The 27,051-nt window shown below is 40.3% G+C and overlaps 2 protein-coding genes across 5 annotated transcripts in view; one reads left to right on the top strand and one right to left on the bottom strand.

The window, feature by feature from the left end:
* The window catches only part of nherf4a (NHERF family PDZ scaffold protein 4a), a 28,803-nt gene extending 16,713 nt beyond the window's left edge, over positions 1-12,090 (top strand). The window contains exons 9-11 of one of the 2 annotated variants that reach the window (XM_060943867.1): positions 2,085-2,267; positions 2,440-2,661; positions 11,367-12,090. In XM_060943867.1, coding sequence (XP_060799850.1) covers positions 2,085-2,267; positions 2,440-2,661; positions 11,367-11,399 — 438 coding nt within the window. In that variant the 3' untranslated portion in view covers positions 11,400-12,090. Of the gene's footprint in view, positions 1-2,084; positions 2,268-2,439; positions 2,662-11,366 lie in introns of those variants that run through there. The other variant, XM_060943868.1, reaches the window with a different exon arrangement.
* Positions 11,532-26,847, bottom strand: phykpl (5-phosphohydroxy-L-lysine phospho-lyase). Of its 3 annotated transcripts, XM_060943869.1 has the most exons (13): positions 26,721-26,847; positions 24,708-24,826; positions 22,626-22,785; positions 22,443-22,517; positions 22,255-22,342; positions 22,061-22,177; positions 21,883-21,965; positions 21,413-21,638; positions 19,331-19,485; positions 15,456-15,545; positions 15,224-15,354; positions 12,170-12,214; positions 11,532-12,048 (listed from the first exon to the last, which is right to left on the bottom strand). In XM_060943869.1, exons 1-12 carry the CDS (start codon positions 26,777-26,779, stop codon positions 12,195-12,197), a joined length of 1,323 nt encoding a protein of 440 aa, XP_060799852.1. In that variant the 5' UTR covers positions 26,780-26,847; the 3' UTR covers positions 11,532-12,048; positions 12,170-12,194. The 3 variants fall into 3 exon arrangements, with proteins under 3 accessions (XP_060799852.1, XP_060799853.1, XP_060799854.1); XM_060943870.1 differs by lacking the exon at positions 12,170-12,214; XM_060943871.1 differs by lacking the exon at positions 24,708-24,826 and having other exon boundaries at positions 26,721-26,810.
* Positions 26,848-27,051: the final 204 nt, after the last annotated feature.

Raw genomic sequence — 27,051 nt, 5'->3', positions numbered from 1 at the left:
TCAATGCTATACAAAGAATAGTGGTCTAGTAAGACATTAATATTCTGCTCTCTTCCTGTGATCTTGCTGATCTTTTTGACTATGTTGCTTTGGAAATTAAACTTGGAGAGATATGTAAACTAGGGCTAATAATTACAAATGTGTCTAAAGCAAAACTCCAAATTGAAACACATTTTTTATATATATATATATATATATATATATACATATATAAAAATCTCATTATCTCTAGCCGCTTTATGCTGATCTACAGGGTCGCAGGCAAGCTGGAGCCTATCCCAGCTGACTACGGGCGAAAGGCGGGGTACACCCTGGACAAGTCGCCAGGTCATCACAGGGCTGACACATAGACACAGACAACCATTCACATTCACACCTACGGTCAATTTAGAGTCACCAGTTAACCTAACCTGCATGTCTTTGGACTGTGGGGAAAACCGGAGCACCCGGAGGAAACCCACGCGGACACGGGGAGAACATGCAAACTCCACACAGAAAGGCCCTCGCCGGCCACGGGGCTCGAACCCGGACCTTCTTGCTGTGAGGTGACAGTGCTAACCACTACACCACCGTGCCACCATATATATTAAAAAAACACACTCTATGGCCAAAAGTATGTGGACACCTGACGACAACAATGCCCAAATGTGGGCTTTCCTTAAACTGTTGTGGTGCTGCCACAAGGTTTGAAGACACAATTGTCTTTGTATTCTGTAGCATTACAATTTCACTTCACTGGAACTAAGAGGCCAAACCTGCTCCAGCCTCAGAATGCCCCTGTGTACAAAGCAAGCTCTGTGAAGACATGGTTTGTTAAGGTTGTTGTGGAAGAACTCGAGTGTCCTGCACAGAACCCTGACCGCAACCCCACTGAACACCTTTGGGATGAACTGGAACCCCAGCCTCCTCACCCAACATTAGTGCCTGACTTCATACCATAAATCCCCACAGCCAAGCTTCAAAATCTAGTGGAAAGCCTTCCCAGAAGAGTGGAGGTTATTATACCAGCAAAGGGAGACTGAATCTGGAAACTTATGTACAGGCTATATAGTGTATGTATGAGGTGCTTATTAATTCTGGTATGATTTTTTTTTTTTTTTGCATGTTGTTCCTTTTTCCCATGAGAAGTAAACAGTTATATGTTACACTAACATCACAGTGAAAACCAAGGCTTGTTTTCTCACTCACCATTTTCCAGTGATTGTTTAATATCACGTTAATGAGAAATCCACTGTAGAAGTGATGGAGACTGCAAATGCTGGATTTCAGTTATCCATTTTAGCTGAGTGCACAGATGAGGAGGTGAGAGAGTTGGACAGATTAAAGCGCTGCTTCATCACAGTCTTTAGGTAGAGATGAAGCAAGGGCTAAATCCCACTTTTACAATTATTGAACGGCATTGTAGGAAATGTAGGAAACCATTAACCACAGTGGAAGTAGACCAACAAACAATGAAAAAGGTCTCAACTAAAAAAAAAAAAGGCAAATAGAAAATTTCATAACAGATTAAATATAGGGGGCGGCACGGTGGTGTAGTGGTTAGCGCTGTCGCCTCACAGCAAGAAGGTCCGGGTTCGAGCCCCGTGGCCAGCAAGGGCCTTTCTGTGCGGAGTTTGCATGTTCTCCCCGTGTCCGCGTGGGTTTCCTCCAGGTGCTCCGGGTTCCCCCACAGTCCAAAGACATGCAGGTTAGGTTAACTGGTGACTCTAAATTGACCGTAGGTGTGAATGTGAGTGTGAATGGTTGTCTGTGTCTATGTGTCAGCCCTGTGATGACCTGGCGACTTGTCCAGGGTGTACCCTGCCTTTCGCCCGTAGGCAGCTGGGATAGGCTCCAGCTTGCCTGCGACCCTGTAGAACAGGATAAAGCGGCTACAGATAATGAGATGGGATTAAATATCGAATGCCAGTGAAGATCACGTGTTTATTATAAAGATTAATATGGAAGTTGTTCAGGGAAATTCTTTACCTTGAAGCTGAAATCTAACAGATACAGTACAGTATGTGGAATAGCTATGATTTCTCTCTCTGTGTTGTAATGTTTGTTGATTAAAGGCATTAATTTCCTGGTTATGCCATTTACAGCTGGGGCTTTCCCCACTAATGTTTTATGAAGAATACATTCCACAAAGAGAGCGTTTCCCCACGAAAACTCTACCATCCAACAACCTGCAGCATCCTCGACTGTGTACCCTTCACAGAGAGGACACAGGATTCGGCTTCAAGCTGGCGAGCAGCCAGAATGAGTGTAGGGTCTACGTTGGCCAGGTTCTCCTCTGTTTTTGGAACATTTTATCCATAATGTTAATGCACTGTTTCATTTCACATACATTAAAAGCTTAGTCATATCACAATCACACCAAATTAGATTTCTCCGAAGAATCACTGATCAAATGCTGTAAATGCTGATGCAGATTGACATCCTGTTTTTCTCTGCTAGGTGGAAGCTGGGCATGCTGGAGAGAGAGCAGGGCTGCGGAAGGGGGATGTGATTATCAAAGTGAATGGGCAGAATGTTGAGCATGAGCATTTTGAGGAGGTGGTGGCACTGATCAAGAAGGGCGGCACTTCACTCATGCTGCTTGTGATCGACAAGGATGGGTTTGAGAACTTCAGAACAGGTGTACCCATCACTCCGGATGTGAGCTTGCACAGCACACAGGTGAGAAAACACACCCGTGTCATATCCCCTAGCGAGAAGACTTCAAAGATGTATGAGCAATAGCACAATAACTCAGAGTTGTAGGGGGAGATAGAGCATTTGAGGGGAAAAAAAAATAGTAAAACCTTAAACTGGATGCTGTAATGGTAAGTGGAAGGACTGCAAAACCAGGGTGATGTAGTCTCTTTTTATGGTGCCATTGAGTAATCTTACAATTGACTGACAGAAGCCTAACTGATGCCAAAACACAACAACTAAATGAGATGAAATAAAAGAAAATACTTATTTTTAGAAAGCTGATTTGCTGATTAATATCTGAGGTTGTAATTGAATAAAACACCAAGATTCTTCACCCATGGTTTGGTTTCTACATTTTGACTCAAGTATAGACTTCTCGAAGTTAATTTTAAAAAATATTAGTAGATTTGGATGGGCCAAGGAGAATGAGATCCGATTTGTTTTCATTTAATTGAAGAAAAATGTTCCGCATCAAAGTTTTAACATTCTTAGTGGACTCATTGAGATGCTGTAGTGAGATAGAACTGGCCTAACGTTTCCCAAAAGCATCGCAGCACAAAGATCATTGTTAAATGATAGCACGAACAGCACAATAAATGCTCTCTCTCCTAGTCCTAGTTAAGATGCTGTTAGCGTGAAGAGACTTTTGGGAACCCCACCCCTGAGCTTTATTGATATATCTATTTTTATTGTTACGTTTTCCAATAATGTGTGATAAAAGGATAGGAATTAATATAAAGGGTGTCCAAAAAGTCAGGAACCAATGGGAATATGTTGCATAAAATCAGCAAAAACATGATATAGCGGCTGAGAAAAATGCTGAAGATGTAGAGCTGATTTGATATTAAAACTAGGTATGTAGTTTTACTTTCATTGGTTCCTGACTTTTCAGACACATTACGTTAATGGTATTTAGCAGACGTTCTTATCCAAAGTGACGTACAACATACCTAGAGCAGCCTGGGGAGCAGGTGCCTTGCTCAAGGGCACTTCAGCCATTCTTGCTGGTCAAGGGAATCGAACCAAAGACCTTTTGGTCCCAAAACTGCTTCTCTAACCATCAGGTCATGGCTTCCTCATAATTGGTAGCAACAGATGAATAGAATGAATAGACGAACACGACTCCTTCTTAATTGTCATAGGTTTGTGTGTGCAATACTTTTCTTGCAGGTTCCAGATTCAACACGACAATTTTGTATAAATGGTTGACATTTGAAGCCAAAGTAATATGGCTGAGACCAGGGATAAGAACTCCAATGACCAAATTATTACATGCAATTAAATAGTTCACTGCACAGGGCTAGTGTTTCATGATTGGTTACATGTAGATAAAGAACTTCATGCTTATTGGCCAAATAAAGATAAAATTAACATTAACTATCAAAAATGATGGCATGATTAACAGGAAAAGAAATACATACAGTGGATATAAAAAGTATACACACCCTGCTAAAATTGTAGGTTTTTCTTTTTTAAAGATATTTTTTGTGGCTTTTTTCACCTTTATTATTGGATAGGACAGTGTAGAGACAGGAAATGAGCAGGAGAGAGAGACGGGGAGGGATCGGGAAATGACCTTGGGCCGGAATCCAACCCGGGTCCCCGGATTTATGGTATGGCGCCTTATCCACCTGAGCCACGACGCCCCCAATTATAGGTTTTTCTGATGTAAAAAAAAAAAAGAGACCACAATAAATAATTTCAAAACTTTTCCCACCTTTAATGTAACCTATAACATGTACAATTCAATTGAAAAACAAACAAATCTGTTAGGGGAGAAAACATAAAAAATAAAAAACGTACAATAAGCTGGTTGCATAAGTGTGCACACCCTTAAACTAATACTTTGTTGAAGCACCTTTTGATTTAATTACAGCATTCAGTCTTTTTGGGTTCACACCTGCCATCTATTAAAATGACTCTGATTAACCCCAAATAAAGTTCAGACATTTACTCAGTTACATCCTCCAGCAAAAGCCAGGGTTCACAGAGAGCTTACAAAGCATCAAAGGGATCTCATTGTTGAAAGGTATCAGTCAGGAGAAGGGTACAAAAACATTTCCAGGGCATTAGCTATACCATGGAGCACAGTGAAGACCGTCATCAAGAAGTGGAGAAAATATGGGACAACAGTGACATTACCGAGAACTGGATGTCCCTCCAAAATTGATGAAAAGACAAAATGAAAACTGCTCACGGAGGCTGCCGAGAGGCCTACAGCAACACTGAAGGAGCTGCAGGAATTTCTGGCAAGTACTGGTTGTGTGCTACATGTGACAACAATCTCCCGTATTCTCCATATGTCTGGACTATGGGATAGGGTCGCAAGATGGAAGCCTTTTCTTACAAAGGAAAACATCCAGGTCCGGCTAAATTTTGAAAAATAAATAAATAAATAAAATACATCAACTCTCCCAAAACCATATGGGAAAATGTGTTATGGTCTGATGAAACCAAGGTTGAACTTTTTGGCCACAATACCAAAAGGTATGTTTTGTGCACTGTGCATCACCAAAAGAACACCATACCCACAGTGAAGCATGGTGGTGGCAGCATCATGTTTTGGGGTTGTTTTTCTTCAGCTGGAACAGCGGCTTTAGTCAAACTGGAGGGAATTATGAACAGTTCTAAATTCCAGTCAATATTGGCCCAAAACCTTCAGGTGTCTGCTAGAAAGATGAAGATGAAGAGGAATTTCATCTTTCAGCACAACAGTGACCCCAAGCATTCACTGAAATCAACAAAAGAATGGCTTCACCAGAAAAAAAATTAAAGTTTTGGAATGGCCCAGCCAGAGTCCAGACCTAAATCCAATTGAAAGTCTGTGGAGTGACCTGAAGAGGGCTGTGCACAAGAGATGCCCTCGCAATCTGACAGATTTCGAGCACTTTTGCAAGGAAGAGTGGGCAAATATTCCCAAGTCTAGATGTGGCAGGCTGATAGACTCCGACCCAAAAAGACTGAATCCTATAATTAAATCAAAAGGTGCTTCAGGGTCAATCCATGTGAAATCACCAGAGGCTTTGCCACTGACCATCTCAGATTTGCTTCATACTTTTCTGGAAATATTGTCAGTGTGCCCAATAAATAGTGTACAAAATTTTAGGCTTGTACCTTCATTAGTTTCTGAGATATAGGGGCTTTAAAAAAGGGGCGTGGCCCCAATTTCACTGTTAAAACGTGTGCTACAGAAAACAGACCTAACTTCCATAAGTCATTACTTTTAAAGTATTCATGCAAGATACATGAATTTTTCAAGGATTATTCTTCAATACGGGGCGGCATGGTGGTGTAGTGGTTAGCGCTGTCACCTCACAGCAAGAAGGTCCGGGTTCGAGCCCTGTGGCCAGCGAGGGCCTTTCTGTGCGGAGTTTGCATGTTCTCCCCGTGTCCGCGTGGGTTTCCTCCAGGTGCTCCGGTTTCCCCCACAGTCCAAAGACATGCAGGTTAGGTTAACTGGTGACTCTAAATTGACCGTAGGTGTGAATGTGAGTGTGAATGGTTGTTTGTCTCTATGTGTCAGCCCTGTGATGACCTGGCGACTTGTCCAGGGTGTACCCCGCCTTTCGCCCATAGTCAGCTGGGATAGGCTCCAGCTTGCCTGCGACCCTGTAGAACAGGATAAAGCAGCTAGAGATAATGAGATGAGAATGAGATGTTCTTCAATGCCAGACGCCTTTAAATACTAAAATAGAAAGTTCACAGTTCAATATTTGCCAAGTTATGGCTTGCTAAAAATCATAAAAAAAGTCTTCTGTCGTGCTTTGGAGCAACTTTGACACCCCCCCCCCCATATCTCCACATTAAAGCACACCAGATCTTTCAAAATTTCTTATTTATTACTTATGTCATAGTACTCTTTAGGCAACTAGGTATGTGTTCAAAAGAATTCAAACTTTCTGATTTACTAGGCTTAAAAAATGTTGCACCTAAAATTCAAATGCATATTCCAAATGTATGACAAGGTCTACCATAAAAACAATTATACCACTGGAAAGAGCTTGTTTTGATTAGCAAATGCACAAAATATGAAGTTGGTACCCTAAACCAAAATATAAATATTAAGGTATCAAGTATGGCATGTTTTACTATAGACGGAAATGCTGTTTTAAGGCATATTACAATACAGTTACAAACCTACAGTGTAGGAAAAATAACAACCTTTAAAAATACTTTATTTGAAGATCTTAAACAGATTTGCTTTTCCACATCAGATGGAAGTTTATACTTCCTGCCAGTTGATGTAAGTGGGGCATCAATGAATTTCATGGCATGCACCAGAGGGACCCAACAGTTATCCTCTCTCCTGGGCTAGCTGCAAGTCTGAGAAGGGACCATGAGGATACATAAATGTTACTTGTACATCTTGTTCCTCCTCTGATAATGCATGAATGTTGTCTATCCACCACTGTCTGTCATACAAACATATACAACATATTTACCAGGAATTGTATCTGCCAGAGAGACTGCTGATTTAACAGGGGTTTTATGCATTACTTGTGGCCGATTCCCACTCATATCCACAATGAAGCTAGGACCACCTGACACCCTGCTGACCTGCAGCTGGTTGGACATGATTGGAACGAATGAGTGGTTGTCTCTTGTTCCAGGAATAGTAGCTGACCTTGAAAATCTTGTCTCCAAGGCTTTACCACTCTCCATAACTTCCCCTGTACCAACCCAGATGAAATGGATGTTCTTGATATGTTTTTCTGCCCACAAAAACAGATCAGATGGGGTTAGTATGTGACCACTCATGACTGCCTGTAAGCTAGCTCGAGCTGCTGACCGCTTTACAGTGCCTCCAATACCATCACAGGGTGATTTACCATGAGAAGTGGCAAAGAAATGCCATTTTGCCAAAAGTCCAAAATTGCCTGCATGCTTTATTAGATTTGTGAAATTTTTATAGTTTTTGTATTGGGCTGCTGATTCGTCACTGAAGTAAATGACCTTTTTCAGCTGGGGATGTATCTGGCTGGCAAATGGAAGCTCAAATATGTATTTCTAAGGGATAGTGATAAAAATCCTCATGAATTTTGTGGTTTTTCAGTTTTGATGCATCCAAGTAGATTATATGCCTTAAAACAGCATTTCCGTCTATCGTAAAACATGCCGTACTTGATACCTTAATATTTATATTTTGGTTTAGGATACCAACTTTATATTTTGTGCATTTGCTAATCAAAACAAGCTCTTTCCAGTGGTATAATTGTTTTTATGGTAGACCTTGTCATACGTTTGTAATATGCATTTGAATTATAGGTGCAAAATGTTTTTTTTTTTAAGCCTAATAAATCAGAAAGTTTGAATTCTTTTGAACACATACCTAGTTGCCTAAAGAGTACTATAACATGAGTAATAAATAAGAAAATTTGAAAGATCTGGTTTACTTTAATGTGGAGATATGGGGCGTCAAAGTTGCTCCAAAGCACGATAGAAGACATTTTTTATGATTTTCAGCAAGCCATAACTTGGCAAATATTGAACTGTGAACTTTCTATTTTAGTATTTAAAGGCGTCTGGCATTGAAGAACAATCCTTGAAAATTTCATGTATCTTGCATGAATAATTTAAAAGTAATGACTTATGGAAGTTAGGTTCGTTTTCTGTAGCACGTGTTTCAACAGTGAAATTGGGGCCACGCCCCCTTTTTTAAGCCCCTATATCTCAGAAACTAATGAAGGTACAAGCCTAAAATTTTGTACACTATTTATTGGGCACACTGACAACATTTCCAGAAAGTATGAAGCAAATCTGAGATGGTCAGTGGCGAACATTTTTCTAAATCTGGTGATTTGGGGCAGAATTACCCTTCAACAAAGTATTAGTTTAAAGGTGTGCACACTTATGCAACCAGCTTATTATACTTTTTTTTATGTTTTCCCCCCTAACAGATTTGTTTGTTTTTCAATTGAATTGTACAGGTTATAGGTCACATTAAAGCTGGGAAAAGTTTTGAAATTATTTATCGTGGTATCTATATATTTTTTTTTACATCAAACCTATCATTTTAACGGTGTGTGTAGACTTTTTATATCCACTGTATATGAAAAAAATCTAGGTCTGTTCACATTAGGACTGTGAGAATTACTTCATTTCAACTTCCACTCACAAGCTGATTCTGTTCGTCATACATGACCGCAACCTCGTATTTCATAGGTGTCTTAAATCAATCTTGGTGGAGTAGGCCTCCCACTATGCCTTAAATCAGGTCTACAAGGACTTCATGCAGCTTTCTTACACACAAGCCTAGACAAGGAGCAAGGAGCAGATGCACTCGGCTTCTGCTTACCAACATAAATCCGTAATGACGGAATATAATGAAAGATTAACTGATGATAAATAACTAATAGATACATGATTAACATATTAGTCAAGGCATGAAATTAAACCATTTTCCATAAGAAGACTTCCAATATGTATGAGTAATGGCACAGTACCTCAGGAATGTAGGGGGAGCTAGAGCACTTAAACATGTAGTAAAACCTGAAACTGGACCCTGTAATGGTCAGTGCAAGGACTATAAACCCAGGGTGATGTAGTCTGTTTTTATGGTGGTGTTGAATAATCTCACAAGTAATTGACTGATGCCAAAATACAATGAATTACAATAAAATAAATGATTAATCCAGTTGATTGGTTGATTGGCCAGATTTACTGACAATTTGCACCAGTGCAAACCCTCTTTTGGCATTAAAAAACTGCTGTCAGGATTTACTAAAGATGCACAGTAAAAATTTAGCGATGGAAAGGTGTGGACAAAGTTACTTTTGCGTCTGGCCTCATTGCATATGTATTTGTATGAGTTTCCCTTTCAGACAACAGAATTTGGCAGAGGAGAATATTTTAATTAATCATACAATGCGATTTACTAAGGTTTTCAGTAGTCAAATCACTGCTACTAATTGCAATATTATTTAACACCAAAAAAAAGCACATCTTAATTTTGCAGAGATGTTGAGAGAGCAAGAGAGACACTCTGAATGAATGCACAGGTATCTGCCAGTGCATAGACTGAGTGAGTTGAGCACTCATAGAATAGATTTTTGTTTGCTCAGATTAATATTTTCTCTTCAAAATATAATTTACATGCTTGCAAAAGTCCCGCTGCACACTCAGGAATGAGGCGCAAAAAAGAACGTGCTAGAAGGAACAGAATTTGCTTCACTTGTGTTCATTTATTTGGAAAGCCAGAGGAAGACGTTATTAGAACATCTTGATTGCCAAGGCACATTGTTCTGCACCTGTTTGCGAGCCTACACAAATTTGCACTGCTCTTGGTAGACTGCATTTAACAATTATTTGCCAAAGGTGAAGTGAATATCGGTGAATAATAATGGAGACGAAGTCAAGGTTATTATTCATTGATATTCATTGAGCCTGAGGCGGATAATTGCTTTAGTATAAACACACAAGTGATTTTATTTTAAAAAATCGTATTGAAAATTTTTTTCAAACTTCAAAAGCGGCATGCAAATGTAATAAAGGCGCGGCACAGACTTGTCACTTATCTATGCCGAGTCGCATAAAATACTTGGCTTTGAAATAGATCAAATAAATCACAATTCCAGCTTACCTTTTGAATAGATTTAAGTAGTTAAGCATCTTTTTAGTGCTTTTAGGAACAGCATTTTCTTTCATAATTTGTAATTCTTCCTCACTTACGGTGACCAAACGATTGGCCGCCGTTTTGCCGAGTCACTTTTGAGGTGATTATCGAGAAATTGTCCGAATTCTCCAACCAATCAGCATGTACGATTTTCTATAATCACCTGTGTATTCATACTAATAGTCATTATTAAAATGAGCTGACTGCATGTGTGTTCATTAATTTGTGCACTGTTTGAAGATTACCTGCAGAACTGGCTTAGTAAATCTGGCCCCAAGATTCTTCACCTATGGGTTGGTGGTGTAGTGGTTAGCACGGTCGCCTCAAAGCAAGAAGGTTCTGGGTTTGAGCCTAGCGGCCGGCGGGGGCCTTTCTGTGTGGAGTTTGCATGTTCTCCCCGTGTCTGCGTGGGTTTCCTCCGGTTTCCCCCACAGTCCAAAGGTTAATATGGGATGGCCTTTGGCTGAGGTGCCCTCGAGCGAGGCACCTAACTCCCAACTGCTCCCCGGGCGCTGTTAGCATGGCTGCCCACTGCTCTGGGTATGTGTGTGTACTCATTACTCACGTGCGTGTGTGCATGTTCACTGCTTCAGATGGGTTAAATGCAGAGAGGAATTTCACAAATGTGTGATGAATAAAGTTGTGCTTTCTTTCTTTCATCAGTTCAACTCAAGAATCAACTTCTTGAAGTGATTTAATAAATTATTAGTAAGTTTGAATGAGCCAAAGAGAATGAGATCTGATTTGTTTTCATTTAACTGAAAAATATTCATCATCCCGATTTTAACATTCTAAGCGCACTCATACGGAGATAGAATTGGGTATTACTGTTACAACAGTAAAAATAGATGTTATCCACTAATGCTTGATTAAAGGATAGATGTTTGAGAAGTCCGGAACCAATGGGAACATGTTGATCAAAATCTGCAAAAACATGTAAACTTACGTATATGTAGTTTTACTTTCACATTTGGTTCCTGACTTTTCAGACACCACAATTAATGGTAGCAATAGATGAACACAGCAGCTTCTTAATCACCATCATTGGTTTATATATACAATGCTTTTCTTGCAGGTTTCAGATTCAATACAAGACAATTTTGTATAAAGGGTTGTGAACTGACCCCAATAAATCACTGGATGGTTCATCTCTAAAAACACACCAAGCAAACTGCATCCTGTTGAAACCACAAAGCTGATGCTGTGTATTGGAAAATAGAAAAGCTGCCTTAATGCATCAAATAAAAATATTTATTATGAATGAATTGATAACATACATTAGTCATTTATGTGTGATTAAGAAGTTCACTGATACACACATTACAATGTAACACTTGAATAGCTATGCTTGATTTTCACTTTGTAAAAAGCTTTAGAATATGCACTTTAGTATTGTTAACATACGGTATAAAATTCCCTGATGACCACGAGTCCATTTCTGTGGTGTTTAGAACACTGACAGACACACACTGTCTGTGTGTGTGTGTGTGTGTGTGTGTGTGTGTGTGTGTGTGTGTGTGTGTGTGTGTGTGTGTGTGTTTGGTTAAAGCAAATTACTCAAATCACTCTTAATTCAAAGTTTTCCTCTTATTTCTACAGATCATGTTTCATAAGTCTATGTATATTATAAACGATACACATGTTTAGATTTACATATGTATATAGTAAACAAGTGTTTCCTCTTAAAATATTTCAATTTTCATATGATTAGTGTTCTTCCTTGTTTCTTCTTCTGACTCCTCTGTTTGTTCATTGTTCTGTGGGAGAAAATGATTTTTTTTTAAAGGTTGGACATTTTCAATAAGGTTTCAGGCAATCTAAACATACAAATGCAATGTAAACATACACTTAATTGCTTTCTTTCATTTTTCTACTAACCATGATTGTTTCTGGTGTCCAGGTCTTAAAGGCCACCTTCAATTTCTGTAAATGGCATTTTGTTAATTTGAATAACAAATTAACAAAATGTAATACAACCCCGATTCCAAAAAAGTTGGGACAAAGTACAAATTGTAAATAAAAACGGAATGCAATGATGTGGAAGTTTCCAAATTCCATATTTTATTCAGAATAGAACATAGATGACATATCAAATGTTTAAACTGAGAAAATGCATCATTTAAAGAGAAAAATTAGGTGATTTTAAATTTCATGACAACAACACATCTCAAAAAAGTTGGGACAAGGCCATGTTTACTACTGTGAGACATCCCCTTTTCTCTTTACAACAGTCTGTAAACATCTGGGGACTGAGGAGACAAGTTGCTCAAGTTTAGGGATAGGAATGTTAACCCATTCTTGTCTAATGTAGGATTCTAGTTGCTCAACTGTCTTGGGTCTTTTTTGTCGTATCTTCCGTTTTATGATGCGCCAAATGTTTTCTATGGGTGAAAGATCTGGACTGCAGGCTGGCCAGTTCAGTACCCGGACCCTTCTTCTACGCAGCCATGATGCTGTAATTGATGCAGTATGTGGTTTGGCATTGTCATGTTAGAAAATGCAAGGTCTTCCCTGAAAGAGACGTCGTCTGGATGGGAGCATATGTTGCTCTAGAACCTGGATATACCTTTCAGCATTGATGGTGTCTTTCCAGATGTGTAAGCTGCCCATGCCACATGCACTAATGTAACCCCATACCATCAGAGATGCAGGCTTCTGAACTGAGCGCTGATAACAACTTGGGTCGTCCTTCTCCTCTTTAGTCCGAATGACACGGCGTCCCTGATTTCCATAAAGAACTTCAAATTTTGATTCGTCTGACCACAGAACAGTTTTCCACTTTGCCACAGTCCATTTTAAATGAGCCTTGGCCCAGAGAAGACGTCTGCGCTTCTGGATCACGTTTAGATACGGCTTCTTCTTTGAACTATAGACTTTTAGCTGGCAATGGCGGATGGCACGGTGAATTGTGTTCACAGATAATGTTCTCTGGAAATATTCCTGAGCCCATTTTGTGATTTCCAATACAGAAGCATGCCTGTATGTGATGCAGTGCCGTCTAAGGGCCCGAAGATCACAGGCACCCAGTATGGCTTTCCAGCCTTGACCCTTACGCACAGAGATTCTTCCAGAGTCTCTGAATCTTTTGATGATATTATGCACTGTAGATGATGATATGTTCAAACTCTTTGCAGTTTTACACTGTCGAACTCCTTTCTGATATTGCTCCACTATTTGTCGGCGCAGAATTAGGGGGATTGGTGATCCTCTTCCCATCTTTACTTCTGAGAGCCGCTGCCACTCCAAGATGCTCTTTTAATACCCAGTCATGTTAATGACCTATTGCCAATTGACCTAATGAGTTGCAATTTGGTCCTCCAGCTGTTCCTTTTTTGTACCTTTAACTTTTCCAGCCTCTTATTGCCCCTGTCCCAACTTTTTTGAGATGTGTTGCTGTCCATGAAATTTCAAATGAGCAAATATTTGGCATAAAATTTCAAAATGTCTCACTTTCGACATTTGATATGTTGTCTATTGCCGCTTTTCCACTACAAACGCGGCTGAGCCGTGCCGTGCCGAGTCGAGCTGAGCGGGGCTGTTGGAGTTGCATTTCGACTACAACCGCGCTGAACCGTGCTGGCTGGAAGTGGGTGGACACATTGGGTGGAGTTAGTGAAAGTGGGTGGACGTCACGTGATGTCGTTAAGCAGCGCAAACAGTGACATCAGTGACAGTGGCGGAACAAGTCAGAGCCGGGCCGGGGGCGGGGCAAATGACCGGGCCCTTTATTAAAGCTTATCATAACATCATTTTAGGCTACAAAATGTCCGCAACTGCGGTGTTTACCAATTTCAACACTACCGGGTGCAACTATGTTATTTAGTACATCTAGTCCTTCAAACGAACATGTAACTCAGAAACAAAAAACATTAGGATACTGTACATGGCTCATAATAAAACATCAATAGCCTATACTGCGCACATTATTTGAAGGGCATACGAATGAGCGCTCAGAGTGGTGACAGGAAGAGTCAAAAATAAAAGGAGGGCGGTGCAAACCTCACTGAATGCACTGTGTTTACCAATTTCAACACTACGGGGTGCAACTATGTTATTTTGTACATTAAGTCCTTCAAACGAACATGTAACTCAGAAACAAAAAAACATTAGGCGACATACTGTACATGGCTCATAATAAAACATCAATAGCCTACTGCGCGCATTATTTGAAGGGCATACGACGAGCCTTGCGCTCCGCGAACTCGTCCACGATGCTCTGTATGTCACTGATTCAGTGATCTTTTAAGCGGTAGTCTCACGACCCGAATAGTAAACAATAAACATGGAGGACATGGAGTCGTTAGTGTTGCTGGTCTTGGTGCTGTGGCTTGTTGTCACCGACAACGCCAACAAATACTGGCAAGAGCGTATAGATGAGGCGAGGCGCATAAGGCTTCAGAAATTCTCGTAATTCTTCTTCTTCCGGGTTTACGGTGTTTACAGATCCCAGCGCGCTCGCGGGGCGTGTGTGGGCATGTGAGGACACTCCTCCTCACCAATCAGTGCACAGGGGAGTGTCTGCTCACGCCCCCAACCTCAGTCGGCACGGTTTGGCTCACTTCAGCCCCACTCCAAAACGGTGCGAGTTTTAGGGGCTAAGCAGGGCTGAAACGAGCTGAGTCGTGCTGGTTTTTGGTAGTCGAAACGCGAGCCGTGTCGGGCTGAAGCGAGCTGAAAAAGGGTAGTGGAAAAGGGCCATAAGTTCTATTGTGAATACAATATCAGTTTTTGAGATTTGTAAATTATTGCATTCTGTTTTTATTTACAATTTGTACTTTGTCCCAACTTTTTTGGAATCGGGGTTGTATTTAGTTTGAGTCATATTTTGTACAATGTTAAAAAAAACAATATTATATTGCAATAGATCATATTTATGTATTATATTAAATATAAAACTGGATTGATATGCCAGATCAGTCCTGAGTTTCTCACCTGTGAGAATGCGATCGATTTGTTCAGTGACCCTTTCAGCATCCTGCATGCTGAAACACATGGGGGGTTTAAACTTGATGACGTTCTCTCCTGGTCCATCTGTGCTCAAGCATATATGTTTTTCTTTCAGCCTGAGGAAATAAAGTGACAGCAAAGGCTTTCAGATCAAGATCAGTGTTGAGTGAACATTAATAACGATAACAGCTTTGTCTCATGTCTTGGTATTTCTCACCTCCTAATAAGCAGTGCTGCTTCTTCTGTTGCTGGTGTTAAAAGCACCCTGTCTTTAACCAGTTCAAAGCCCACAAAGAGACCTACACCGCTGCAGAGGATATTAGGATTATATATTTATTTATTCATTTATAAGCATTAGCTGAGCTCAAATTTTGCACTAAATTTTAAAATGAGATTTCAGCTTTACTGTGCATGCTCTTGGACAGTGCCTTGCATAAATATTCACTCTGTTGAACTTTTTCATATTTCAGTGTTATAACAAACTGAAAAGGACTTCATTGGGATTGGGTCTAAACAAAACAACCCATGATAATAAAGCTGGTGATGTGTGTGTATATAGCTAACAATTAATTGCCAAAGGCGAGGTGAATATCAATGAATAATAACTGAAATGAAGTCGAGGTTATTATTCACCAATGTTCACTGAGTCTGAGGCGGATAATTGTTTTAGTATAAATGCACAGGCGATTATTTAAAAAAAAAAGTATTAAAAATATTATTAATTATTATACCCCCGCTCCGGGGGGTGGGGGGGATACTGGTTTACCTCTGTCCGTCCATCAGTAACACCCTTTTTCTCAGCAACCACAAATCATAGCCACTTGGTACTGAGCTTCAGCTTGGGGTTCTATACCATGTATACCGTTTTCAAGTCTGTCGCACATCAACTTCCTGTTTACTGACAATGTATTTACAAAACATGTATAGCGTGGATTTACAAAATTTTCATAACACTTTTCTCTGCAACTACAAATCACAACTGCTTGATATTTGGTACCAAGCTTTACCTTGGGGTTCTACACCGTGTATACCGTTTTCAGGTCTGCCGCACATCAACTTCCTGTTTACTGACTGAATGTATTTACAAAACATCTAGTGTGTAGTTTGACGCTATTTTTCAAGAAGCAAAATGCTATTTCAAAATGACATTTGACCAGGATGCTATTTGAAATCCTTGGGGAGGACACTGCTCTTTACTTGTTTCAGGGTTAATTATTTGTTGAAGTCAGCATTCATAATAAGTGTCCTATTCCTTTGATTGCTTGCATTCTGATATAAGCAAGAGCAGGGGAATACGCAAGTGAGCAGTAGCTCACAGTTGATCTTGTTTTAATTTTCAAAACTGGCACGCAAATGTAATGCATGCAGGGTTGTGTCACTTATCTATGCCAACTTGCATAAAATACTTTGTTTTAAAATAGATAAAATAAATTACAATTCCACCTTACCTTTGAATAGTTTTAGACCAAACTTTGTAGCATCTTTAGTGCTTTTTGGAACAGCATTTTTTCATAATTTGTAATTCTTCCTCAATTACGGTGACCATTTGGCTACCATTTTGCCAAGTTGCTCAAGGTGATTATCGAGAAATTGTCTGAATCTCTCGACCAATCAGCGTGCACCATTTCCTATAATCACCTCTGTATTTATACTAAATACACCTATTCCTGAAAGGTCTCTGTTTCTTAAAGAACATACGTGAACAAACAGCATTATGAAGACAAACGAACAGTACTGTAAATAAGTAAAGGGCAAAATTCTGGGAGTTTGTATAGGAAAAAAAATCTCAATCCATGGAGTACCATTAAATAAATAAAAGCTTTTTTAGAGGAGGACATAAGGAGGACATTAGTTACAAAAGCAATCAAGAGGCCAGGGGTAGCTCTGAAAAAGCTGGAGAGATCCACAGGCCAGACTGGAGAAGCAGGCCACAAGACAACCATAGTCTGGAAGCTCCACAAAACTGGACTTTATGGAAGAGTGATGAAGAGAAAATGATTAGGTGCTTGGAGATGGCCAAAAGACATGTTGGAGGCTCACCAAACATGAGGAAAATGTGTTCTCTGGTGTGTTAAAACCAAAATGGAGCTTTTTGGCCTTGGCACAAAAACTTTAGTGCTCATAACCCTGAGAACACCATTGCTACAGTGATGGTGGGAACATCATGGTGTGGGGCTCAGCAGGGACTGGAAAACTAGTCATGGTTAAGGGAAAGATGGATGCAACCACATACAAGGCAATCCTAGAAGAAAACCTGTTCAAATGTGCAAGACACTTAAAGTGCTGATGACACGTTTTTGACATCTTTGGCGATGTTTTATAACATAAAAAGTAATTCCCGATGATCCATATATTAATTCACGAAGGCGCCTATTTTACAAGTTATGATAAAAAACGCGGCTATTTGGGCAAATTTGACAGGGCTGCAGCACCCAGGAGACGAAAGAGGAGGAGGAGCTATATGACGTCAGCGAAAGAACCTTCCTCCTAACTTACCAGTTTGTTGTTGATGCGACAGGTGTTCAGTTTATCATTATTAGTATTTTTATTAGACATTATTATACATTTTTTATATATATATATAGTTATTATGCCTTCGCGTTGTGTTGCTGGCTTTTGCTCCAAAACCCACAAGGATGGGGTAAGTTTATTCAAGTTTCCCAGAGATCCCGAGCTGCATGCGAAGTGGGTGAGGCAAGTCAGGCACACTCGTGACAAGTGGGAGCCCTCACCAACATCCGTGTGCTCTGAACACTTCGATTTGGATTGTTTTGACACCCTTCCCAGCTTAAAGGAATCTCTCGGGTGTTCAGTTCAGCACAAACGTGTGTTGCTGCCATCAGCAGTGCCTACAGTATTCCGGAGGGGGTCTACTAGTAGCTATGCCGGATCCAGCAGTCGCCTGGGACAAGGCGACTCCTCCAAAGACAGTCCTCCTGTCAGAACGTGTTGAGAAACGACATAAGATAAAGGTTCGTAGAGCTATAGAGTGCTCCGACATGATGCTAAAAATAGTACTGTAACACTGCGGTCTGCGCGGCCATCTTGGAAGTGACTCGCTCCAGAGCGCTCATAGAGTACACATCATAGAGTACACATTCATGATAATCATAAATGTAATCATAAAGTCGTCGTGATATCAGTCATGTATTTGCTTGTGAAAGCTTGCGGCTTTCATGTAACTGCCGCCTAGCAACGAGAGGCAAAGGGTAAAGAGGGTAGGCTATCATAGATTCTATTCGGAAGAGATCAATACATGATTGCTTAAAAATTAGGTATTTTAACAATTTGCATCTGTTTTGTGATTATCGTGACACTTGTGTGTTCTATAGAACTGTATGTCTTATCAGCACATCGAGGATCTTCCACCGGAGGCTTTAGCAAGTACTCGTAGCAACACTACACTTTACCCTTTGCCATGCGTTGTTAGGGAACGGTAGCAAGTACCCCGATGACCGACTTCAAGAATATGTAGAAAAAATTTAGAAATTATACTTTCCAAAAGTCATTTGAGCTTAGTGTATTGCATTTCCATTTATATTGTAGGTTCTTGCTGATGTTTTTGCGGAGTATGACGCAGCTGCTGAATCAGAAGCTGCAGAGTTTGTATGTACTAGTTGTGAACATTCACATTATTATCAATCTCATTTATTTAAAATCAGATAAAATCATGCCATCATGATCACTGCTTAAAGTACCAGTATTTGGTTGTTGAAGAGCTAACACTAGAAAGTTCACCGGCGTTTTCATGCGCCATTTCCATTGAGTAGAACAGCCAGTGAACCGCAGCGTGTTCTTCCGCTGACGTCACAGCATGGCCGCGAGCCATGGACCCAGTTTTCTTGCGCTGTGCAATTGAAAGTTGGATATTCGCGTAACAACAGCTTCTTTTCACGTAATTATAACAGAAATCTAACATGTTTGCCATGTTGTATAGTTTATTTAAGAAATTGCATAGAGTCATGTTCGTGTCATCAGCACTTTAAGACTAATGTAAGGTGTTGCATATGTCTTGTAATCAATGATGCACAGTGGTAATGTAACTACAGTAAAAGCATCTCAGTGATGGTATTATTGGTTATATGTACAAACCGGACATCTCCAATAATTGGGTGTGTAGCTTGGAGCTCTCGAAGAAGCTTCATCAAATGATTTCCAACACGGACTGCATTACTTCTTAGGCCCTCTTTCTCAATCACATCGAGTACTGCGAGGCCAATTGCACAAGACACTGGGTTTCCACCAAACTGCATTGAAAATAAGTTTACATACATGGACATGAATATCATCATGGACATGAATGTCATGGCCCTACTGGGCTTTCAATTAATTCTTTGAACAGTATGTATTCGGTGGCAGGATGATTGCACAACATACGTCTTTAACAGAAAAAAAAATGGTGCACAAGTTATTTATGTACATGTAAACTTCTGACTGTATCTGTACCTACAGTGGTGCTTGAAAGTTTGTGAACCCTTTAGAATTTTTTATATTTCTGCATAAATATGACCTAAAACAACATCAGATTTTCACACAAGTCTGAAAAGTAGATAAAGAGAACCCAGTTAAACAAAGGAGATGAAAATATTATACTTGGTCATTTATTTATTTATTGAGGAAAATGATCCAATATTACATATCTGTGAGTGGCAAAAGTATGTGAACCTCTAGGATTAGCAGTTAATTTGAAGGTGAAATTCGAGTCAGTCAATGGGATGGCAATCAGGTGTGAGTGGGCACCCTGTTTTATGTAAAGAACAGGGATCTATCAAAGTCTGATCTTCACAACACGTTTGTGGAAGTGTATCATGGCACAAACAAAGGAGATTTCTGAGGACCTCAGAAAAAGCGTTGTTGATGCTCATCAGGCTGGAAAAGGTTACAAAACCATCTCTAAAGAGTTTGGACTCCACCAATCCACAGTCAGACAGATTGTGTACAAATGGAGGAAATTCAAGACCATTGTTACCCTCCCCAGGAGTGGTCGACCAACAAAGATCACTCCAAGAGCAAGGCGTGTAATAGTCGGCGAGGTCACAATGGACCCCAGGGTAACTTCTAAGCAACTGAAGGCCTCACTCACATTGGCTAATGTTAATGTTCATGAGTCCACCATCAGGAGAACACTGAACAACAATGGTGTGTATGGCAGGGTTGCAAGGAGAAAGCCACTGCTCTCCAAAAAGAACACTGCTGCTCATCTGCAGTTTGCTAAAGATCATGTGGACAAGCCAGAAGGTTATTGGAAAAAGGTTTTGTGGACGGAGGAGACCAAAATAGAACTTTTTGGTTTAAATGAGAAGCGTTATGTTTGAAGAAAGGAAAACACTGCACTCCAGCATAAGAACCTTATCCCATCTGTGAAACATGGTGGTGGTAGTGTCACAGTTTGTCCTGTTTTGCTGCATCTGGGCCAGGACGGCTTGCCATCATTGATGGAACAATGAATTCTGAATTATACCAGCGAATTCTAAAGGAAAATGTCAGGACATCTGTCCATGAACTGAATCTCAAGAGAAGGTGGATCATGCAGCAAGACAATGACCCTAAGCACACAAGTCGTTCTACCAAAGAATGGTTAAAGAAGAATAAAGTGAATGCTTTGGAATGGCCAAGTCAAAGTCCTGACCTTAATCCAATCGAAATGTTGTGAAAGGACCTGAAGCGAGCAGTTCATGTGAGGAAACTCATCAACATCCCAGAGTTGAAGCTGTTCTGTACAGAGGAATGGGCTAAAATTCCTCCAAGCCGGTGTGCAGGACTGATCAACAGTTACCGGACATGTTTAGTTGCAGTTATTGCTGCACAAGGGGGTCACACCAGATACTGAAAGCAAAGGTTCACATACTTTTGCCACTCACAGATATGTAATATTGGCTCACTATCCTCAATAACTAAATGACCAAGTATAATATTTTTGTCTCGTTTGTTTAACTGGGTTCTCTTTATCTACTTTGAGGACTTGTGTGAAAATCTGATGTTTCAGGTCAATTTATGCAGAAATGTAGAAAATTCTAAAGGGTTCACAAACTTTCAAGCACCACTGTATATATAAGACAAAGTATGGCTCTGGAAACTTGCTTGGTGAAACTCCTGCTCAATTTTCAGAGCAATACAAGAAGAAACAATGCAAATAAAATGAAATAAATATGGAACAATATAAGAGCCTCTCACAGTGTTGAAATATTCCACTCCATTGGACGTAAAGGCACCAGCTATCTCCTCTGTGGTAACCACACATGCCAAAGGATGCCCATTGCCCATTGGTTTGCCCAAAGTCACAATGTCAGGGCAGAAGTCTTTGCCTTGGAGCTGAAAAGCCCAGAAGTGGCTTCCCACACGGCCAAAGCCAGTCTGAATTTCATCAGCTACAAAAACACCTCCTGCAGCCCGGATATATCTGTAAAAAATGCATTTATTTGCCCAGTTACTTCAATCAGTACGCCCAAAGTAGTATGATTTACTTTATACTGAGTGAGACTACAGTAGCAGTGTCGACTACACTTCGGAAATAGAATATTTTGAAGTGTCCCAGTGACAAAAATAAGCGTTAAATATCCCGATATATCATATGTCACATGTGTACTGTATGGACATGTGAAATAATGCATTGTGAGTTTACCCAACAAAATGAGAATACCTACTGTGCAACTTTTTCAAAGTATCCAGGTGGCAAGATGATCTGTCCAGCAACACTGGGTAAGGACTCTACAAAGAAAGCCGAAATCTATAATATATTTTAAAAAAGATAAGCAAATAAGAATACATACGCCAGACAAATTTATGATTTTCTCAGAAATCTTTAAACACAACACAGAATACCTTGCGTCCTTTCTTATGTACTTCATCAATCAGACTCTTCACAGTATCTGCATAGGCTTCCGCTGGGTTGGGATGATCTGCACGGTAAAGACCTCTGTAGGTATCAGGGATTGGTGCCTGCATGAATCAAACCAGTTTAAACTGTTGCTAAGAACAATGTAGAAAATTCTGTGGTGTTAATGTTTCTTACTCACCACATGAACCCACTCTTTTTGGGTTGCTAGCTTCCGGAACTTGTAAGGACTGATGTCAATAAGACTAGTAAGGTGGCCATGATATGCACTTCAGAGGAAGAAAATGGCAACATAGACTCAATCTCATGAAAATCAAGGTGATCCCTTGTCTTTAACCAATTTGGCCTTATAATATTTAAAGTTCTTACTGGTCTAGAACTATAACATCCTCATGCTGGGTGTACTGACGGGCCAGCCGCAAGGCGAGATCATTCGCTTCTGAACTACAGAAACAGAAATATTTAAATCTGTTACCGTGTTGTGGTTCTCCATATGCTGTATAGTGACGTGTTTACTACAGTAAAACTACAATAATTGAACAAAGCTCTTACCCCGAGTTGACAAAGTAGAAGACACAGAGCTTCTTGGGTAGAGTGGCTGCAAGGCGCTCAGCATACTGCACTATATAATCATGTAGAAACCTGGTGTTTGTATTAAGAAGCTCCATTTGAGCTGCCGCAGCCTGAGTGATGCTGGGATGACAGTGGCCCACTGCAAGAAGCACATCATAACATTGACACTGTTTTCTTTTTACCTAAATGCATAGGTCCTTAAATGTGTTCAACCCTTTAACCAATCAAATTAATTCCATTAACTCCATCATTACAGATTTATATGATAAGTAATGTTTAAATTGTTAGATTAGGTTTGTTCAATAATCTTTTGCCTATTCCTAAACTTTGCACCAATAGACAGTCCAATTATTTACTGTACACATGATTGTTTTTGAATTATTGAGGCCCTTAGAATTAAACTGATTCAGTTCAAATGACTGGCTAAACAGGTCGAAAACTATAAAAATATACAGTGTCTTACAAAAGTATTCATCCCCCTTGGTGTTTGTCCTGTTTTGTTGTATTACAAGCGAGAATTAAAATGGATTTTTTTTGGGGGGTGAGAGCACCATTTGACCTGCACAACATGTCTACCACTTTAAAGGTGCAAATTGTTGTTTTATTGTGACAAAAACAAATCTGGAGTGTGCATAGGTATTCACTCCCTTTCATATAAAACCCTGAATAAGAGCTGTTCCAACCAATTCACGTCACAAGTCACATAATTAGTTTATTAGGATCCACCTGTATGGAATCAAAATGTCACATGATCTGTCACATGCTGTCTGTATAAATCAACCTGTTCTGGAAGGACCCTGACTCTGCAACACGACTAAGCAAGCAACATGAGAACCAAGGAGCCTCCAAACAGGTCAGAGACAAAATTGTGGAGAAGTATGGATCAGGGTTGGGTTATAAAAAATATCCCAAACTTTGAATATCCCAGTGAGCACCATTAAATCCATTATAGCAAAATGGAAAGAACATGGTACCACTACAAACCTGACGAGAAGGCCGCCCACCAAAACTCACAGACCGGGCAAGGAGGGCGTTAATCAGAGATGCAACAAAGACAATAACATTGAAGGAGCTGCAAAGATCCACAGCGGAGATGGGAGTATCTGTCCATAGGAGCACTTTAAACCGTACACTCCACAGAGTGGGGCTTTATGGAAGAGTGGCCAGAAAACAGTCATTGCTTAAAAAAAAAAAAAATCACATTTGGAGTTTGCCCAGCAGCATGTGGCAGACTCCCCAAACACATGGAAGAAGATTCTCTGGTCAAATGAGACTAAAATTGATATTTTTGGCCATCATGGGAAATGTCACGTGTGGCGCAAACCCAACACCCTGAGAACACCATTCCTACAGTGAAGCATGGTGGTGGCAGCATCATGTTGAGGGGATATTTTTCATCTGCAGGACCTGGGCAGGACTGAAGGAAAGATGGATGGCACTAAATACAGCCAATTCTGGAGGAAAACCTGCTTGAGTCAGCCAGAGGTTTGAGACTAGAACAAAGGTTCACGTCCCAGCAGGACAATGACCCTAAACATACTGCTGAAGCTACACTGGAGTGGTTTAAAGGGAAGCATTTAAATGTCTTAGAATGACCTAATCAAAGCCCAGACCTCAATCCAATTGAGAATCTGTGGCATAACTTGAAGATTGCTGTACACCAACGCAACCCATCTAACTTGAAGGAGTTGGAGCAGTTTTGCCTTGAGGAATGGGCAAAAATCCCAGTGGCTAGATGTGCTAAGCTAAGAGGCACACCCCAAGAGACTTGCAGCTGTAATTGCAACAAAAGGTGGCTCTACAAAGTTGATTTTAGGGAGTGAATACCTATGCACACTCCAGATGTCTGTTTTTTCATCTTAATTATTGTTTGCGTCAAAATAAAACAACAATTTTTATCTTTAAAGTGGTAGGAATGTTGTGTAAATCAAATGGTGCCAACCCCCCCAAAAATCCATTTTAATTCCAGCTTGTACTGCAACAAAACAGGACAAATACCAAGGGGGATGAATACTTTTGCAAGACACTGTAATAACTTTGATAAAGTGCATCCACACATACCGTGTTGCACATTGCTAATGCAGTCCAAGTACTGTGTCCCGTTCTCATCATATAAATACTGTCCTCGTGCTCTCACTATTTTCACTGGGTCATGAGAGAAAAAGAGTCTGCATGACTGCCTGTAATGACAAGGGAAATGAGCGAGTAGGGTGTTGTCCCGGACAGGTTCATAAACTGTGTAACTGTGATAAAGACAGCTTGTGTTTATGATCCTGCTGGGTCGAAATCCAAAGTGCAGTGAAGTTATTGCAGCAGGACTATAAAATGCAATATATTTCAATTACTCACTGCTTATCCACTATGGAAAGACAGAAACAGGACTAGAACATCTTCAGAAACCAGCCTGGCCAGTTCGAATAACTGTATTAGCAAATACGGATCCTATGTCAGTGTCTGAATTATAGTCCCACACCACTTGTTCTGCCAAATTGTACCGGTCATCTTGACAGCATATTATGTTCATGCTTCTTCGTATACATCACATGTAAAGAACTGCTGTCGAGCGGAGACGCCTTTAGAAATTAAAATGTTTCTAAATTAAAAAAAATATTATAAATCATAGTAACCAGTAATAAATGAAATAAAATCAATATTTGGTGTGACGACTCTCCATCCATCCATCCATCCTCTGTAGCCACTTATCCTGTTCTACAGGATCGCAGGCAAGCTGGAGCCCATCCTAGCTGACTACGGGCGAAAGGCGGGGTACACCCTGGACAAGTCGCCAGGTCATCACAGGGCTGACACAAACAATCATTTACATTCACGGTCAATTTAGAGCCACCAATTAACCTAACCTGCATGTCTTTGGACTGTGGGGGAAACCCATGCAGACACGGGGAGAACATGCAAACTCCACACAGAAAGGCCCTCACCGGCCACTGGGCTCGAACCCAGGACCTTCCTGCTGTGAGGCGACAGCGCTAACCACTACACCACCGTGCCACCCGTGTGATGACTCTTTGCTTTTAAATAAAAAAAAAAAAAAATAGTAGTCTCAGGTACAATGAGTGCAATTTTATAAGTAAATGAGCTGTAGATTTTACTAAACATCTTGCAGAACCAGCCACAGTTCTTCTGTAGACTTTCATGGTCACATTTACTTCTTATTTGTCTATGCAAAACCCAGCAGCCTTCATTACAGTTTTTGTCTGAAAAGTGCCCCCTTGTGTAATATATTGATGTAATATTTTGTGTAGAAATAATAAAATAAAATTAAAAAAAAAAAAAAAAAAGGCGGCACGGTGGTGTAGTGGTTAGCGCTGTCGCCTCACAGCAAGAAGGTCCGGGTTCGAGCCCCGGGGCCGGCGAGGGCCTTTCTGTGCGGAGTTTGCATGTTCTCCCCGTGTCCGCGTGGGTTTCCTCCGGGTGCTCCGGTTTCCCCCCACAGTCCAAAGACATGCAGGTTAGGTTAACTGGTGACTCTAAATTGAGCGTAGGTGTGAATGTGAGTGTGAATGGTTGTCTGTGTCTATGTGTCAGCCCTGTGATGACCTGGCGACTTGTCCAGGGTGTACCCCGCCTTTCGCCCGTAGTCAGCTGGGATAGGCTCCAGCTTGCCTGCGACCCTGTAGAACAGGATAAAGCGGCTACAGATAATGAGATGAGATGAGAAAACAAAAAAATCTATAACAAAAAGTTATTTTGTACATTTTTGTTGGGGACATTTTTAATTTTTTTTATTTTTTTTTGAGCACACTATCTCCTATCAAGATCACACACACACACACACACTATCTACACTTTGATCCTGGAGCCATTTTCTGACCAGACCATTAACACTATCAACATATTCTACCTATTATATTCTATTAGAGGCATTTGCTGACAAAATCACACTCATTAAGAAGAAAAAAAAGCACAAAATACCTGTAATATTGTTTCAAGAAGTATACTATAAATGCATGCTCAGACAGTAAAGAGTTACAAGGTAAGACAAACCCTGAGAGCTCTAGTATTTTAAAAAATAACACAATAATTCAAGAGAAACAAAAAGATTTCTGCCAGGCATACCCAATCAGCTTTTTACGCATTTTCAAAGTGTGTTCCTTGTGGAAAATTTCCAGCGCCATTATAGCAATTACAAGCAAGTTATGATTATTATTTGCTTCTGCTTCTTGTTCTTTAGACACTGTGGAGCTCAGTGGTTGTTTTACAACAGTTGGCTTCCAGATTATTGGTGCATTACTGCCATCTTCTGGTCCGGAGTTTGGATCAGACAGAAGATTTACAGTCTTGGGAAGGCCAGAGGAAGCTACAACCCCGACTCCAAAAAAGTTGGGACAAAGTACAAATTGTAAATAAAAACAGCAATAATTTACAAATCTCAAAAACTGATATTGTA

The sequence above is a fragment of the Neoarius graeffei genome, chromosome 17 (genome assembly GCF_027579695.1).
Source record: "Neoarius graeffei isolate fNeoGra1 chromosome 17, fNeoGra1.pri, whole genome shotgun sequence".
Taxonomy (NCBI): Eukaryota; Metazoa; Chordata; class Actinopteri; order Siluriformes; family Ariidae; genus Neoarius; species Neoarius graeffei.
This window is presented reverse-complemented; position numbering and strand designations above follow the sequence as displayed.

Excerpts from the sequence above, each read along its gene's own strand:
- phykpl (XM_060943869.1), bottom strand. The coding sequence starts at position 26,779 with ATGGCGCTGGAAATTTTCCACAAGGAACACACTTTGAAAATGCGTAAA. Across the intron at positions 19,486-21,412 it reads GAGTGGAATATTTCAACACT|TTTGGTGGAAACCCAGTGTC; the intron begins GTGAGAGGCTCT and ends TTTTCAATGCAG. Across the intron at positions 12,215-15,223 it reads AATCGATCGCATTCTCACAG|AAATTGAAGGTGGCCTTTAA; the intron begins GTGAGAAACTCA and ends TGCCATTTACAG.